Consider the following 15,790-nt stretch of genomic DNA (forward strand, 5'->3'; position numbering starts at 1 on the left):
GTGACATAATATATTTTGCTTTAATCTTTCATATAAAATTGAGGACACAGATTATGACTGGCTGGCCTAGAACCTACAGGGCAGGAAGCAATTGCTACAAGAACCAACATCTTTCTCTTCTCTGATCCCATGGGGTGCTGTGAGGGGCAGAAGGTAAATGAAATGAAGATCTATAGAAACAAACATGTTCCTCTTCAATCTCATATGATTTTCTACAATTGTGTTGCCTATGGAGTCTGTGAAGTAGCCACAGGTTAGGAATATAAAATCAAGTGGCAATTCCTGTGATGCAGTAAATATTTTAGTGGGTCAAATTCTGAATCATTCATGAACACAATATCCCCAAAACTTCAACATAGATCACATGCAGGTAGACTACAATGCACAATACTGATCTTAGGTCTCTCTGGGGGCACTCTTCCAAATTTTATCTTTCTCCTTTTGAAAGTTAAAATCCATGTGAGGAGTTTTTGGAAAGCTGGGACGAATTAAAACCAGTCTGAAATGGAAGCATCTGTCACCACAGCACGTTTGGTGTGATCCGAGTTCCAGACACGGTTATCTGTTCAAGAACAGGTCATTTTCTTTTGTAGTTACTTGGAAATATTGTTAGAAACCAAGGGTGGATTCCGGCAGTTATACCATTAGAATGCACTGTTCCTAGTATGATCGCGATGTCACCTGTCACTGTCTCCTAGAATGTGATATTGTCCATTCCAGGGCTTGCTGGTGTTATTTGTTGTAAGGGACGCAGGCAGGCAGGATAACCGTTGCACAGGCTGGGCCTGCCAGTGGTTCTGCTACATCTCCTTCCAGTTCTGTCCAGGTGCCTTTTTCCGGACAATAGCATATTGTAGATGACTTGTAGGCCCCCTGTAATGGCAGAGCAGGGGGCATTTAGGGAAGAATGTTCAGAGAAGTGTGACAACAATCTTATTTATCACATTTACATTGGAAAGAAAACATCAATTCTCTGCTCTTGCTGAAAAGTTCCAAATGAAAGCAGTGGATTTTATTTTTTTTTAAATTTTTAAAAAAATTTAAAATTTTAAAAATAAACATATAATGTTTTTTTAGCCCCAGGGGTACAGGTCTGTGAATCGCCAGGTTTACACACTTCACAGCACTCACCATAGCACGTACCCTCCCCAATGTCCATAACCCCACCACCCTCTCCCTGAAAGCAGTGGATTTTAAACTGTTTTATTCGAAGAGGAAATTTGAGAGTCAAGAGATTCCAAAATCTGTGTGTGTGTGTGTGTGTGTGTTATTAATAATAACAGTCAAGTGCCTACAACACCTAAATGAACAGCAAATCCTTTAAAATAATTGACCAAAAACTTGAATTTGTCCAGCTGGTTTAAGTTAAAAACAAACAAACAAACAAACAAACTCGTCTTTAAAGATTTTATTTATTTATTTGACAGATAGAGATCACAAGTAGGCAGAGAGGCAGGCAGAGAGAGAGGAGGAAGCAGGCTCCCTGCTGAGCAGAAAGCCCGATGCAGGGCTCGATCCCAGGATTCTGGGATCATGACCTGAGCCGAAGGCAGAGGCTTTAACCCACTGAGCCACCCAGGCACCCCACAAACCCATCTTTAATTTTTCAAATAGTTTCAGTACAATGGATTTGAGATAGTTGCCTCACTCTTCCATTTTCATTTTACTACCATAGAGAATCAGAGTTGGCATTCAAAACTAGCTTAAAATAAACTGGAAAAGTGGGCTTGCCAACTTCTTTGCACATTGATTGATTGATTGACTGATTGATTTTCAAGTGGCCACATGAGAAATAAAAAATGTCTTTAATCTTGTTTCCTTTGTTAACGTCTCGGGGTAGTGCTTGTGTAACGTTTCCCTTCTATCACCAGACCTGTATTTTTTTTTTTTTTTTACCCATTTGGTTTTTATCATAGGCAAAACCCAAAAATTCTAAACAGCCTAGTCATCAGTTTTTGAAAGTGGACTGCTGGTGTCTGGTTCCAAATGCGTACGCTTTTGGAGCTTACTCATGTGTCCCAGCGATCAAGCACAGGTCTGAATATCTAGTTACTGTATATCAATATATATTTGCCTCCATATAACTAATATCCACTGAAAACTCCCCCAAAACTTTATCTAACAGGGGCGCCTGGGTGGCTCAGTGGATTAAAGCCTCTGCCTTCGGCTCAGGTCATGATCCCAGGGTCCTGGAATCGAGCCCCGGGTCAGGCTGTCTGCTCAGTGGGGATCCTGCTTCCCCCCCTCTCTCTGCCTGCCTCTCTGCCTACTTGTGATATCTGTCTGTCAAATAAGTAAATAAAATCTTAAAAAAACCCAACTTTATCTAACAACCTTGTTTGATCCAAAACAAATAAACCCCCATTTAATCTTGTAACGCCAATCTATAACTAAGAAAATATGAACACGGTCATCATTTAAAAAATGAATATGTTGACCACAGGGCCCTATAAGGCTCTCATGTGATATAATTCCAACTACGTGGCCACCTCCTCAGGTATTGTTGGCAAAAAAAGAAAAAAAAAAGAACAGAAGAAATTTTAAACAGAAAAAAGCTGATCTTAATTATTAAGTCCTTATGCCTAAGTGTCTGTTTTATAGTCCATACAGAGACAGAGACTGTTTTAAATGACCTCGCAAGGTCATCATTCGCCCATTCAGAACACCAGCTCTTCTCAATGATAACTGACCCTGGTTTTTGTTTTGTTTTCTCTACAAGTTAATGTATGGAAGAAGAAGTGGAGTGGGGTAATTTTCCAGATTGCAAGAGATGGATGAGATATAATAACCAAATACAAGTGAGACTATAGGATCCTGACTTGAACATATCAACTTGGAATATATATTTCTATAGGAAACATTTGAATATAGATTAGATATGAAGGAATTATTGTTAATTTTGTTGGGTGTGTTGATGGTATGTTTAAACACATGAATGATTTTTTAAAAAGATAAGTACTGAATCATTTAGGGTGAAATAATATGATGTCTAGAATTTGCTTCAGATTTCTTTAGTCAAAATGTTTAAAAGGGAGGACAGATAAAGTAGAGCAAAATCTTGACAGATGTTGAAGCCGGAGGCTGGGTTTACGAGAGTCCACTGTACTCTCGTTTTTTTGTGTGTGTGAGCTTGGAAATTTTCATGATAAAGACAGGCCAAAGTCAAAAGCAATGGCAAATTATATATCCTAAAGAGACAATTTCTAGTTTTTATATCTCCCTGGTCAGAAACTTTCTGGACAATTCAAACAATTCAACCAACTCTGCAAACAATTTCAACAGAAAGTTTGTAAAACCACTTCCGTCTCACTTTCAGTTGGAAAGCCAGAATCACAAAGGCATGCGCACAGGATAGAGGCGGAGAACCAACCACATTTCGGGAAACAGTGGATGAGAGAGCAAGTCAGTTCGACAACAATTCACTGATTGTTTTTTATTACTTGAAGTAACTTATAGCTTGCATACAAGCATGATACTCACACTTTTTTCTTTAGATTTAATTAAATTAATTTATTTGAGAGAGAGAGTGAGAGCACAAGCAGATGGGGGAGCAGCAGAGGGGAGTGAGAAGCAGGCTCCCTGCTGAGCAGGGACCCGGATGAGGGACTCAATCCCAGGACCCCAAGATCACAACCCAAGCTAAAGGCAGACAGATGCTTAATCAACTGATCCACCCAGGTGCCCCAAAACACGATACTCTTCAAAGGTTTCTGCGTGGATGGTAACACACATGGAGGGAAACACAAAGCAAGAACAAGACAGAGAGGAGGAGGGTGAGGTAAATGTGGACACATACCATACTCCAGCTGTAGCCTCCCACAAGGTAGATGCTGTCATCGAGCACTGCACAGCCAGGACCACTTCGACCCTCCAAAATGGGAGTTTGGAGAATATTCCACTGGTCACCTTTTGGGTCATAGCATTCCACGAGCATTACATCAAGGTGGGAGAAACCTATGGGACATAGCAAAATGGAAGCACGTAAGAATGAATTCTCAGGGTCCTGATTTAAGGCTAGGGCTTCTTTTTAAAATAGCGCCAGAGCCAAGAAATAGCTAATTGTGTCTCTAAAGAGACAAAAGTATAAATTTACTAGTGAAATCGGGAGACATGTTACAAAGACCTAAAACAAACAAACAAACAAACAAACTCTGGGTATTTCCAATTAATCCAAAGCAAGAATGTCTGACTCGATGTCATTGGTAAACATTGATTATATGGGGGTAGATCTTATTTTAAAATGTTTATTAAAACCTTGGATTAAAAAGGTTTAAAATAATTAAAAGCAAACATTTTATAAAGTGCTTATAATAAGCTAGTTGTCTGCTAAGTGCTTTATGTAGATGAATTCACTTAATTCCCCTCATCCCATCTCTGAGATAGTTAAACATTACGTTACAGATGAGAAAACTGAGGGATAGAGAGAGGTAGTGACTTGAATAAGTCACACAGCCAGCAAGTAGACAGGCTGAGGTTTAAACTCAGGCAAAGGGGCTTCGGAGCTCATATGCTTACAGACTAAACTGTATCATTTTTCCTAAACAAATATTTAACTCTCTCCAAATGTTTTAATTAACTAAAAACATGATGTTTAGCAACTTTTACCTTTTTAACAGTTTATTTATTTATTTACTTATTTATTTTTAAAATTTTTACTTATTTATTTGACAGGGAGAGACACAGCGAGAGAGGTAACACAATTAGGGGGAGTGGCAGAGGGAGAAATGGGCTTCCTGCAGAGCGTGGAGCCCAATGTGGGGCTCAAAGCAGGGCTCGATGCAGTGCTCAATCCCAGAACTCTGGGATCATGACCTGAGCCAAAGGCAGACGCTTAACGACTGAGCCACCCAGCTGCCCCAATAGTTTATGTTTATAAATAATTACAATGGTATGAGTGATTTCCAATATCTACTAAGGATTAAGGTAGAGTCAGGGGCTACTTCTGCTGAGGGCTTCTTCTCTTACTTTGATGAAGTTTCTCAGTGACTGGTCAGTAAGCAGGTGGCAGAGAACAACTTAAGATCTTGGGACTCTACTGGGGCCCTGCTTTTTAATTTAGGAAGTCAAAAATCTGTAGAGGGAGGGCTTCATGGTCATTGAGCAGACCAAATCCTAAGTAAAATATTCCTCTATTTAAATGCATGCAATGGATATTTGCTAGCTGGCAATTACAATGCATACACTAAATTAATCAACTTACTGACTCTTCAAAGTAATTGAGAAGATAGACCAAAAAGTAGAGTAATTTTCATTTTGGAAGAGGTGGACAAATTATTTCAGGCCACTGAACTTCTTACGTAACTTCTTATGTAAAATAAATCAGATAGGGAACGGTAGAACAAAGGGCTTACTGGAATTCTGTGGTGTATTTCTCTCCTTTACCATTAAGATTATTGATGATAATATATGTGACTGAAGATTGGAGCAAATTCCCAGGCTGAAGTTCTAGTGGTATCACAGAAGGCACTGTGCCCAGTACATGTATTACATATGTTGACTGTAAGCCTCACACAAAAACTACCAAGGAAAGGATAATTATCCCTCTTTTATAGATGTGAGGTTGAGTGTCTTGAATAAGACCACACAACTCCAAGTGCATAACTGGGACACAAACCCACACCTTTCCCTCTAAGCCGTAATGACTCCTTGAGTCAACCTAATTTTTTTTTTAAGATTTTATTTATTTATTTGACACAAAGACCGAGAGATCACAAGTAGTCAGGCAGAGAGAGAGAGAAGCATGTTCCCTGCTGAGCAGATGCCCGATGTGGAGCTTGATCCCAGGACCCTGAAATCATGACCTGAGCCAAGGGCAGAGGCTTAACCCACTGAGCCACCCAGGTGCCCCTGAGCCAACCTAATTTGATGTGTGTGTGTTATTTCTCATTTAGGTTGTCATTCCCCAAATCTTTCTGTTCAAGTTTAACCTCAAAATTCAAGAGTTCCTAGAATGTTTCGTCATTATTATGCAAAAGAAATTAGCGGAATTCACATTTTAATATAGAAAGCCACAAAGGTAATACTATATACAAGTATTCTGATGTAAAGGAATGGTGTTTGGATTGAAATGAAGGAGCAGCAGTGAGAGACAAAAGAACAAAAAAGTAAGAGTTATAGCAGCAAAGATAATCTCACACTGAGCACAAAGATGAGCAGCAGGGACCAGGATATTGACATTGAGGATTGAGTAGGAACTTGGAAATATTTACATAAACATTAAGCCTGTGTGGTCTTTAATTACACTAGGGGTACATATGTATTAGGAAATCCAGAAGGAATGTCTACATCTAACCCATTTTTTGAGATGGGTGTACTATGGAAAAATAAATCCTCAGCTACCACACGTGGATGACCTGTTTCTCGTTTGGGTCAGTTTCAAGGATCATGGCAGGTCAGAGCTGGAGGAGATTTTAGAGATCAGCTAGACCAGTTTCTTCATTTTCAGGTGAGGAGACCAGTAGTTCAGGGACTCTTCTCAACACCAGAGCTCTCTCAGCTTCCCTGTTGTGCCCAGTGTGCTGTGCACGTGCGTAACATCACACACACACAAACTACAGAAAGTTGTCGTCATACACATGTACGGAGAAGGAAAGGAGCTCAGACGAAACTCTAAAAATACCACGTTTTAAATTTTTTTTATTAATAAAACAAAGAATTTGAGAGTCATAGAATGTTTGGAATCCAACTCTTCAAAGAAATAATTCTAAATTTAGACATGAAATTCTACGAAATGTTTTCTTTAAGAAAAATCACGTATTAGCTTCTTTGAGCATCTATGACTGAAGTTCTTTATGATTACTACAAAAAACAATTTTCTGGAAAAAATTTATTACTATAACTTTGGTGATAAGGAATAATTTATTTTACTGAATTCATTGTTACAACAAATTGTTTGTGCTTTTCAGTTATTAATGCTCTCGTTTTTTACTTTCTGTTGACATCATTATTCATTTCTTTAATGTGTGCGGTAACTTAAAAATAATCCTATCTGCAGAGGAGCCAAAATAAATGCTTGCCCAAGGGTACAGCTAATTTACACAGAGTCGCTTTTATTTGGTCAACATGTTTTTTACTTGGTTAACTATGATTATCTAACGAGAAACCCCCTTAGCAAGAAACATAAGATGCAAATGATATTGTGATTTAAAAAAAAAAAAAGAAAAAAGACCTTTCAAATGATTTCCTCCAATTGCATACAAGCGATCATTCATTACAGCCAAAGTGTGGATGGCGCGTTTTGTGTTCATATCTTGTTTTCGAGCCCAGACATCCATTACAGGGTCATAGCAATACAGCCATGGGACATATTCTCCATTGTGTACACCCCCTGTGAATTAAACATATACATACAAGTCAAGAAAGTGCCTTGGAACTGAATTTGGTAACAGAAAGCGGAAAAATGACTTGCCTGAAATGTATATTTTCCCATTGTGCACTGCTCCTGCGTGAGCTGCCAGAGGCTGTGGCAGGGAGGACACATACCGCCATTCGTTTGTTTCTAGGTTATAGCACTCCACGCTGGACAGATAGCCGGTTTCGTTCCTTCCACCAATAACGTATAAATGTTTGTCCAACCGACATGCATAGAAACTGGCTCTTCTACAACGAAAACAACAACCCACCGTAAATCACAAAAGGAGCTCAGTCAGGCAAAGGAGGTAAATCCTGCTTTAGAAAGGGTGGCAGGAACTTGGAAACTACACATACAGCCCCTTCTAAATCTGAGACCTTGACAGTAATCATATGCCTTGCCCCCTCTGGTTAACATTTTGTATTAAAATAAGAGTGGAGGAGAAATTCACCAACTCTGTTTCAGCTCCTTTTTTATACACTGTAAAGAGTGTTCACTAATGTTTGGGATATTTGGTACCTTGTAAGGATATCACAGCTCAGTAAGACAAAGTGAAAAATGAGGTAGATAATGTAACAATAATAAATTATCTTGACATTCACTTTTTTCACGGTCCTTCAAGGGTCATTGTTCCCAATTTATAAGAGTACTACATCATCAAAATTTTTCTTCAATTATCATTTTTTTCCTTCCCAGTACTACTGCAAATAGAGAAACTTTCGTGAACTGAATTTAGTGTTGAAATTTTGCTCTTACATAACCTATTGTAGGAAGTTTAGTGATATGCCTTTTGGGGTGCCTTCTTACAAAGCTACAGGATATTTTTTAGTATCTTTTTTTTTTTTTTTTTAAAGATTTTATTTATTTATTTGACAGAGAGATCACAAGCAGGCAGAGAGGCAGGCAGAGAGAGAGGAGGAAGCAGGCTCCCCTAGAGAACAGAGAGCCCGATGCGGGGCTCGATCCCAGGACTCTGAGATCATGACCTGAGCCGAAGGCAGCGGCTTAACCCACTGAGCCACCCAGGCGCCCCGTATTTTTTAGTATCTTTTCAAGAGTGGCAATTTATTAAATTTTCACATTATGCCTTCAAAGGCCAAAGGCACCAGCTGTGTTGAAAGGACTGGAAACAGGGAGACCAATTCTGAGGTAGACCATAAGAGAGGGGTGAGATGTTGAGGACCTGAATGAGAGTTTTACGGAAGACCTACAAGAGCTGAGGCTAAAGATATATTAAAGGAAGATCTAAGACTTGGCAACTAGTAAGATATGAGAGCGGAGGGAGAACAGGGGACTAAAAAATTTGGTGTTAGGATGACTAGGTTGATATGTTGAGCAAGTCCTGGACACTTTGCTGCTTTTATCTCATTGCTGCTACTGGAATATACTTTATGGGGATAACATGAGGTCCAATACTGAATAAGTACAGTGTTTAAGTGCCAAGCCCCTCAGAGAATATAATTTGTTTGATGAATGTATAGTCTTCATAAAAATTAGTGCCAAGACTCTCGGGCAATGGGAGTAGTAAGATCAAGAGTCCTAGAGGTTTCTATCGGGAGATTCTCTTACTTGTGTTTACAAAGTGCCAAAGCCTCTGGGAAGCAGTAAACAGCATCTCGATTAACAATTTAGTCTCTGGAAGAGGTTGCCTGGCTACGTGATTTATGGGATGGGTAACCTTTGACATGTGACTCAGCCCCTCTCGACCTCAGATTGCTCCTCTGTAACAGGGGGCTGTTAACGGTACCTTCCGTACAGGGTTATTGGCAAGTCCATATGTAAAGTGCCATCATAGGATCCCGCATTTTGTTAATGCTTTGGAACCATCAGTTAACATTACCCAGATAAACAAGTTTTTAAAAAATCAGCCAAAAAAAAAAAAAAAAAAATCAGCCATCAAGATGTTTGCAAGGGAACATTTCCTAGTGACATTTATTAAATTCTTTTATGTTTGTATAGGTGGTTTATTACTATATGGGTAATGGTATATTTTATAGAGGGTGATGGATTCAGTTTTGTTTTATTTTTTCCAGCTTTACTGAGGGATAATTGACAAATAAAATTGTAACGTGTTTAAAGTTACACTGCAGTGATTGGATCTATGCATACATTGTGGAAGGGTTCCCACCATTAAATGAATTAACCCATCCACCATCACCTCCACCATGTCACATAGCTACTTTTTTTTTTTTTTTTTTGAGAACACTTAAGATCTGCCCTCTTAGCAAATTTCAAGTATACACTACAATAGCAACTATAATCATCATGCTATTCATTAGATACTTGGAACTTTTTAATCTTATAACTGAAAGTGCGTACCTTTTGACCAACCTCTCCTCATTTCCCTCATTCCCTAGTCCCTAGCAACCCCCATTCATTCTGTTTCCGTAATTTTTTCTTTTTTTTTTTTTTTTTTTTTTAAGATTCCACATATAAGTCTGGAGAAAGGTATTTGGAGGAAGTTTTTTTTTTTTTTTTTTAAGATTTTATTTATTTATTTGACAGACAAAGATCACAGTAGGTGGAGAGGCAGGCAGAGAGAGAGAGAGCAGGAAGCAGGCTCCCCGCTGAGCAGAGAGCCTGATGCGGGGCTCGATCCCAGGACCCTGGGATCATGACCTGAGCCGAAGGCAGAGGCTTTAACCCACTGAGCCACCCAGGTGCCCCTGGAGGAAGTTTTTAATTGGACTATCAGAGCAATCATTGATTTAAAAATGTTGAGATTTCCTACTACAGAAAAGTAAAAACCCATTTAAATATAATATTAGGTTAAATATAATAGTAGGTTATAAATATTAGGTTCAAAACAGTTGCAAAATTAAGTGCCCACGGATGTTCATTGCTTCTTTCTATTTCTCTGACTAGACTTCAGTTGTGCTCTCATTGAATATGTTAGGTCACAGCTGTCCTACACCTGCTTTTACCTTCTCAGTTAAAATGTTTCTTTGGAAAGACTGACATGAATACAGGAATAGACTGAAGGAACACAGATATTTCTTTGCAGCGTGGATACAACAGTATGTCAGTATCCCTCTTCCATATGAGGATTCTCTAACAGGGCTTAGAGCCTCTGAAATAATTTTACTGAAATAATTTTACTAATAATAATTTTACTAATTTAACCACCTTTAGATAATTTGTACTATGTGGGCTGTAAGGTGTTGCGTTCTTCTATGTGCCATATACTGGTCTAGAAGAGAAAATGCCTGTTAGTCATGACAAGCGTTGAAAACCCTCCATTAAATAAGTTTAGATAATGGAGAATAAGAGCAAGATCTCTTCGTGGTAGTGTGAATTCCTTTCATCCAGTCTAAATTTCTGTTCTCTCACTTTGTCCTGGTTCCTTCCTTCCTCAGTGATACTGAGTGAGCCTGTCAGAACTTGCTCTCTTTTTAGCCAAGATTTTCTTAATTTGATGCTTCGTGTGTACTCCTAACTTTATCCACACAGTGTCACTGTTAGGATCTAAATGGGGAAAAAAAAATCAGTCGGTTTCACTTCCTGACTAAAAGTGCATTTTTATGTAGAAATTCCAATGGTGAAGATTCTGAGCCTCTGACGTACTCCCTTGCATGCCCAAAGTGAGAATTCACGAAATGCATTATAGGAGCCCTGGATAGTTAGTTCATGGTCTGTCAGCAACTGCAAATATTTGCTCCAGGCTAAAATTTTACCATACCAGGTCTCTCTTGGGAGTGCTCCCTGACCCTCCTCCCCACATAAAGAACACAGGATTAGGCTATTTTTTTTTTTTTTTTTTTTTTTTAAGTAAACTCCAGATTACTGAAGATTTTTAAATGGGATTACACTATGTGTATTTCAAATTGTTCATCTCTCTCTCTCCTCCAGCTCCTCCTTCTCCAACACCAGAGGCAAAATTCAGTGCATTGTGATAAGTTAAAAAAAGACAGCAACCTCCCAGCAACTTCTACAAACATACTTTGAACCTTGCATATTGTTGAGGTCTTTACTAGTTCTTTCTCACCCCTTAGGGTGGTCAGTTTATATCCTAAAGAATGAGACTGAATTACTATAACCTTAGCTCAGTTTAAGTTCTTGACTTTCACCATCAGGTTAAAGAGGGCAACAGATTTTTCAAACAAAATATTGTCTCATGTTGTTCCTTTTAAGGCTTCTAGAAACAAAATATTTGAATTTGGAAACAATGTTTTATGTATTTGCTTCTAGCTTTTCTCTTACTCTATGAAATATAAACTTTGTTGTTGGTGCTCTCCAAAGTGCTTTTTCTTTTTCTTCTTCTTTTTTTTCTTTTTTCTGCACTAGCTAGGAGATATGGTCTCCATATGAGTGATACCTAAAATGTCTATTTTTACTGGAAAAAAAGTTGCCAAACATTTCCATTGATCCTAGTCTCAACATTTAACCCCTTTTCAGGGAGGAATCAAATCCTATATCTGAGACTGAAACAACTCAGTAGCATTACATTTAAACGTATATTTTCCTGCAATCATTTCGTATGTAGCAGGGATGCAGTTTGTGAGTTCATTGAGTAAACCTAGAGGCAGTGTGCCCATTTCCTGGCTGAACTAGGTGGGTGGGGCATATTCTGCTATTTTATTACAGCACTCTTTGGGAAGCTCTGATTAGGTGAGCTATCCTAAGAGTCTGTCCAGTCAGCTCTAAGAGTAGGTTACCCCAGAGGCGGTTTTCAACATGTTTCTATTATTCTCAGTTTGGTAATTTCTCAGCATAACTACTTCTCATCCATTTGGTAGCAACTAAAGGAAGGAGGGAGGTGGTGGAATGTCTGGTGAGCCTGATTCATGATCTATACAATGCAGAATTAACTCATTTGAATGTTTCAAGAAACTTTTTTTTTTTTAATCTAAAGGGTGTCTCATGTATTTTCTTCTTTTTTGTTTAATCACAATTAAGCCATGCCAGTCACTGATTTTACTTGCTACTTAGAATGGAGGCTTGGTAATGACAGAAAATTTTCCTTTGAAGTTATGGATTGCTGCCTGGATCAATCAACCCATAGAAGATCTGGAGCTAGAAGATTGACTGGGCATTTGTGAAATCTGCCTCTCCCCACTCAGCTCTATAAGGACTCTTTATTTGGTCTATCGGGTTGATTGTTCGAGATCTAAAAAAAAACTTCTCTTACTAGGGACCTGACATGATATACCATAATGACTTAGAAAGAAACGTTAAACAGTCCATCCTGTCAACGGTGGCTGCCGGGCGCCGACAGACCATGGCAGGTCTTTCTATCAGGTCAATGAGCTGCTAAAAATTGTCTAAGTAGGACCCTGCCATGATAGGCCATAGTGCCTCAGAGGAAGTCATTATAGAATATCAAGTAAACAATACACATTTAAAAAAATTACTAATTAGGTTTTGCAGCAATACTTCTCGTCCTTAGGGGCTCTACAGTGAGATAATTGACCGCGACGTGAGTTATGCCTCCCAAACCCAAGGCGTGAAGGTTAATTATCGTGGTGCGCAGCCAGCCCCCAGCAAAGGGGACCGTGATGAGGAGATGCTGCCATTTCAAACATATTGTGGATATTTATTTTAAAAATATTTTTTTTAAATAAAACTTCTTGGAATGGTTTTGATTAAAGGGTAAAATGATGCAGCCACAATCCGAGCCATGAAGAGATAAGCCCAAAGGGAGAGAAACAAGGCGCCCTGGAGAAACACATCAGGAGGCTTCCACGCGTGCGTGTATGCACAAAAGGGGGGCGGAGAAGTTTGTCAGGATATTAACTGACTTTGGATCGTTTCTTGAGGTACCTTTGAAGTACACGTTCCTAAAAGTGTCGTGGTCCTTATCTTGTGCCTCATCATCTCCTATGTATAGGGTACATATTAAAGATGGCTTTAATATACAGAGTTTTCTCCTAGCATTGATGGATACTGTCTTCCTGCAATGATGCACGTTTTTGAATAAATGATATTACCTGAAAACTTTCTGTTCACTTGGAATTTAATATTAAGGCTCTAAGTTGATCTTAGTGTAATCTAACTGAATGTTTATAAAAATGATGTTAAAGATGAAGAGTCATGAGTGAAACAGGAAAGAATATTATTTCTTAAATAATTCATTTGAGAAGAAGAAATAGGTTGTAGCTTATGGCTATTATGTTGGATATGTTGCTCGAGAGGATGCTGAAGTATTATCTGAAAAGAATCGAATGCTCAAAATTTATTATTTTTTAAAGATTTTATTTATTTGACAGACAGAGGGAGCCAGAGAGCACAAGTGGGGGTTTGTTGGGGGGGTGACGGGGGAAATGGCAGAGGGAGAGGGAGAAGGGGGAATCCCTGCTTAGGGAGTCCAATGCGGCACTCGATTCCAGGACACTGGGGTCATGACTTGAGCCAAAGGCAGATGCTTAACTGACTGAGCCATCCGGGCGCCCTGAGTGCACAAAATGTAGCATGGGAGTTTGCATGTGCATGTTAAGATGCGGCTGCACGTAGGTAACAGCTGCAGAGGCAAACTGTATGAAAGTAGTAGCCACTTGTCCCTTGGCAGCCAGGAGACTGGGGTGAGATAAACACCAAATATCAGGGAAAAAAAAAAAAAGATGACAACTTACAAAAAAGCTTTTTTTTTTTTTTTTTTTTTTTTTTTAAAGCTAGCAAAGGACCTGTTCTTGAATGTATGATGGGAGGATAGTTGAGAAGGCAAATGTCAAGGATTTGAGTTAGTGAGAACAGAAAATTTCATACTGCAATTTCTGCATGAAAATGGATACCATTGTAAGAATGGCGTTCTAGATTTCATTTATAGAATTAAGTATATTATCACTGAGAAAAGTGGGAGAGGAGATGCAATTTTAGCTCCACTTGCCAAAAATCCAAAGCAATGTAGTAATAGAAGACAAGTCATACAATTTTTTTCTCCTTCCATTGGAACCAATGATTGACTTATTTGATTGTTTTCTCCATTGAGTTAACGAAGTAGTTATTCCAAATTGGCCAGGCCAAAATTTGCATTTTGACTCATATGTCTTTCATTGGCTCTGTTTAGCATAATTTACCAAAGAAAATCATTCAACATCCATACTTCCTGTAAAGCAGCCACAAATGTTTCAGACATAAGAAATAAACACTTACCTTTCTTGCATGGGTGGAAGTTGTATCCAGCTATTAAATCGCGGATCATATCGGCTGACAAAATTTGTACTGTGTTTTCCTGTAAAAATATATTTGAGACATTTAAAACTTAGATTCCTTTGTTGTTTTGTACATTTAATAGTGTTTATAAGATGTCTCTGTTCTCAGGTGTCACACCAGATGAATTAGGTTGGCGGGACTCTCTAACACAGTCTGAGAAGCAGTATGTCAGTGGAAAAATAAATGTGCCCCTCAACTATTTTTCCTTTTTTTCTTCTCTTGCTCTCCATTTTTACTTTCCTTTCATCTCCCTTTTTTCCTTTATTTTCTTTTCCTTTCCGGTCCTGTCCTTTCCTTTTTCCTTCCCTTCCCTTCCTTTCCTTCTTTCCTTCCTTCCTTTTGTTCCTGTTTTGGAAGGAGTCAGAATAAAACTAAATCAACCATGAGAATAAAAGCAAGTATGTTTATCAAACCAATTTTACCACAAAGTTAGAGGACAAATTTCTGGGTTTGGTATTTTTTGGCTTTAAAAACATGAAGTTATTGTCTGTAAATAATCAGTCCCAGAGACTGCTTTGTGTGCTATCTCTGGTGAGAGCCCCCCCCCCTTTTTTAATGATCCAAGAACCTAGCAGTGGTTGAGTCAACTCTCTCCCTATGGAAATAACAGCGATCAGCGTAATAAGAGTTTGTTTTAGGAAATCAGGTTTAGCTTGTGCACGTCACGTGAGTTTGAGGGAAGCACAGTTGCAGGTACATGTGTGAAATGGGAAACAGGAATCCTCAGAGTTGGTGAACCAGCTTATCCCCTCTGTTGAGCCTCAGAAGCATGGCGATGCCTCCAAGGCATTAAAATGAATTTTATTTTTCACACAGATTGACACCAAAGCAAGAAATGGAAGCATTTTCTGTGTAGCACCTGCGATGACAGTCATCTAAAGCACTTGAAGTTTTAACTCTGAAAGTCTGCTTTTGTTCTTACATGTGTAATTAAACACGGAAATACAGGTACCAAGCTCTACCACAGGAGTAAACAGATAGGAATGTGTGTGCGTGTGTGTGTGTGTGTACATGCTCACACAGGCATGTATATCCAACATAATTACTAATTACATAAATATACTGATTATTTATTATATGTCTTATGTGTTCTAGGTTCTGAGAATATATTGGTAAACAAGAAAGGAAAAGTCCCTGTTCTTGTAAATGAATAAAGAAATATATATTTTCAAGCAGAGGTGAATGCTATAAAGAAAAGCAGGGATTGATGGGGGAGGCTAGTTTAAAAAGAATCATTCCTTTCCAGAGATGTCTTCTGCCAGCCATGCAAGTTATCTGCAGAATAAGTCT

The 15,790-nt window shown here is 38.7% G+C and overlaps 1 protein-coding gene across 1 annotated transcript in view; it reads right to left on the reverse strand.

The window, feature by feature from the left end:
- Positions 1-285: 285 nt before the first annotated feature.
- Positions 286-15,790, reverse strand: part of LOC111142450 (kelch like family member 14) — a 96,185-nt gene continuing 80,680 nt past the window's right edge. The window contains exons 4-8 of the mRNA XM_022495601.1: positions 14,441-14,519; positions 7,409-7,599; positions 7,169-7,327; positions 3,797-3,954; positions 286-873 (exon numbers count right to left, since the gene is read on the reverse strand). Of these exons, the coding sequence (XP_022351309.1) occupies positions 733-873; positions 3,797-3,954; positions 7,169-7,327; positions 7,409-7,599; positions 14,441-14,519 (728 nt within the window). The 3' untranslated portion in view covers positions 286-732. The remainder of the gene's footprint in view (positions 874-3,796; positions 3,955-7,168; positions 7,328-7,408; positions 7,600-14,440; positions 14,520-15,790) is intronic.

Source organism: Enhydra lutris, unplaced genomic scaffold (assembly GCF_002288905.1).
Source record: "Enhydra lutris kenyoni isolate GAN:26980312 unplaced genomic scaffold, ASM228890v2 scaffoldscaffold8, whole genome shotgun sequence".
Lineage (NCBI taxonomy): Eukaryota > Metazoa > Chordata > Mammalia > Carnivora > Mustelidae > Enhydra > Enhydra lutris.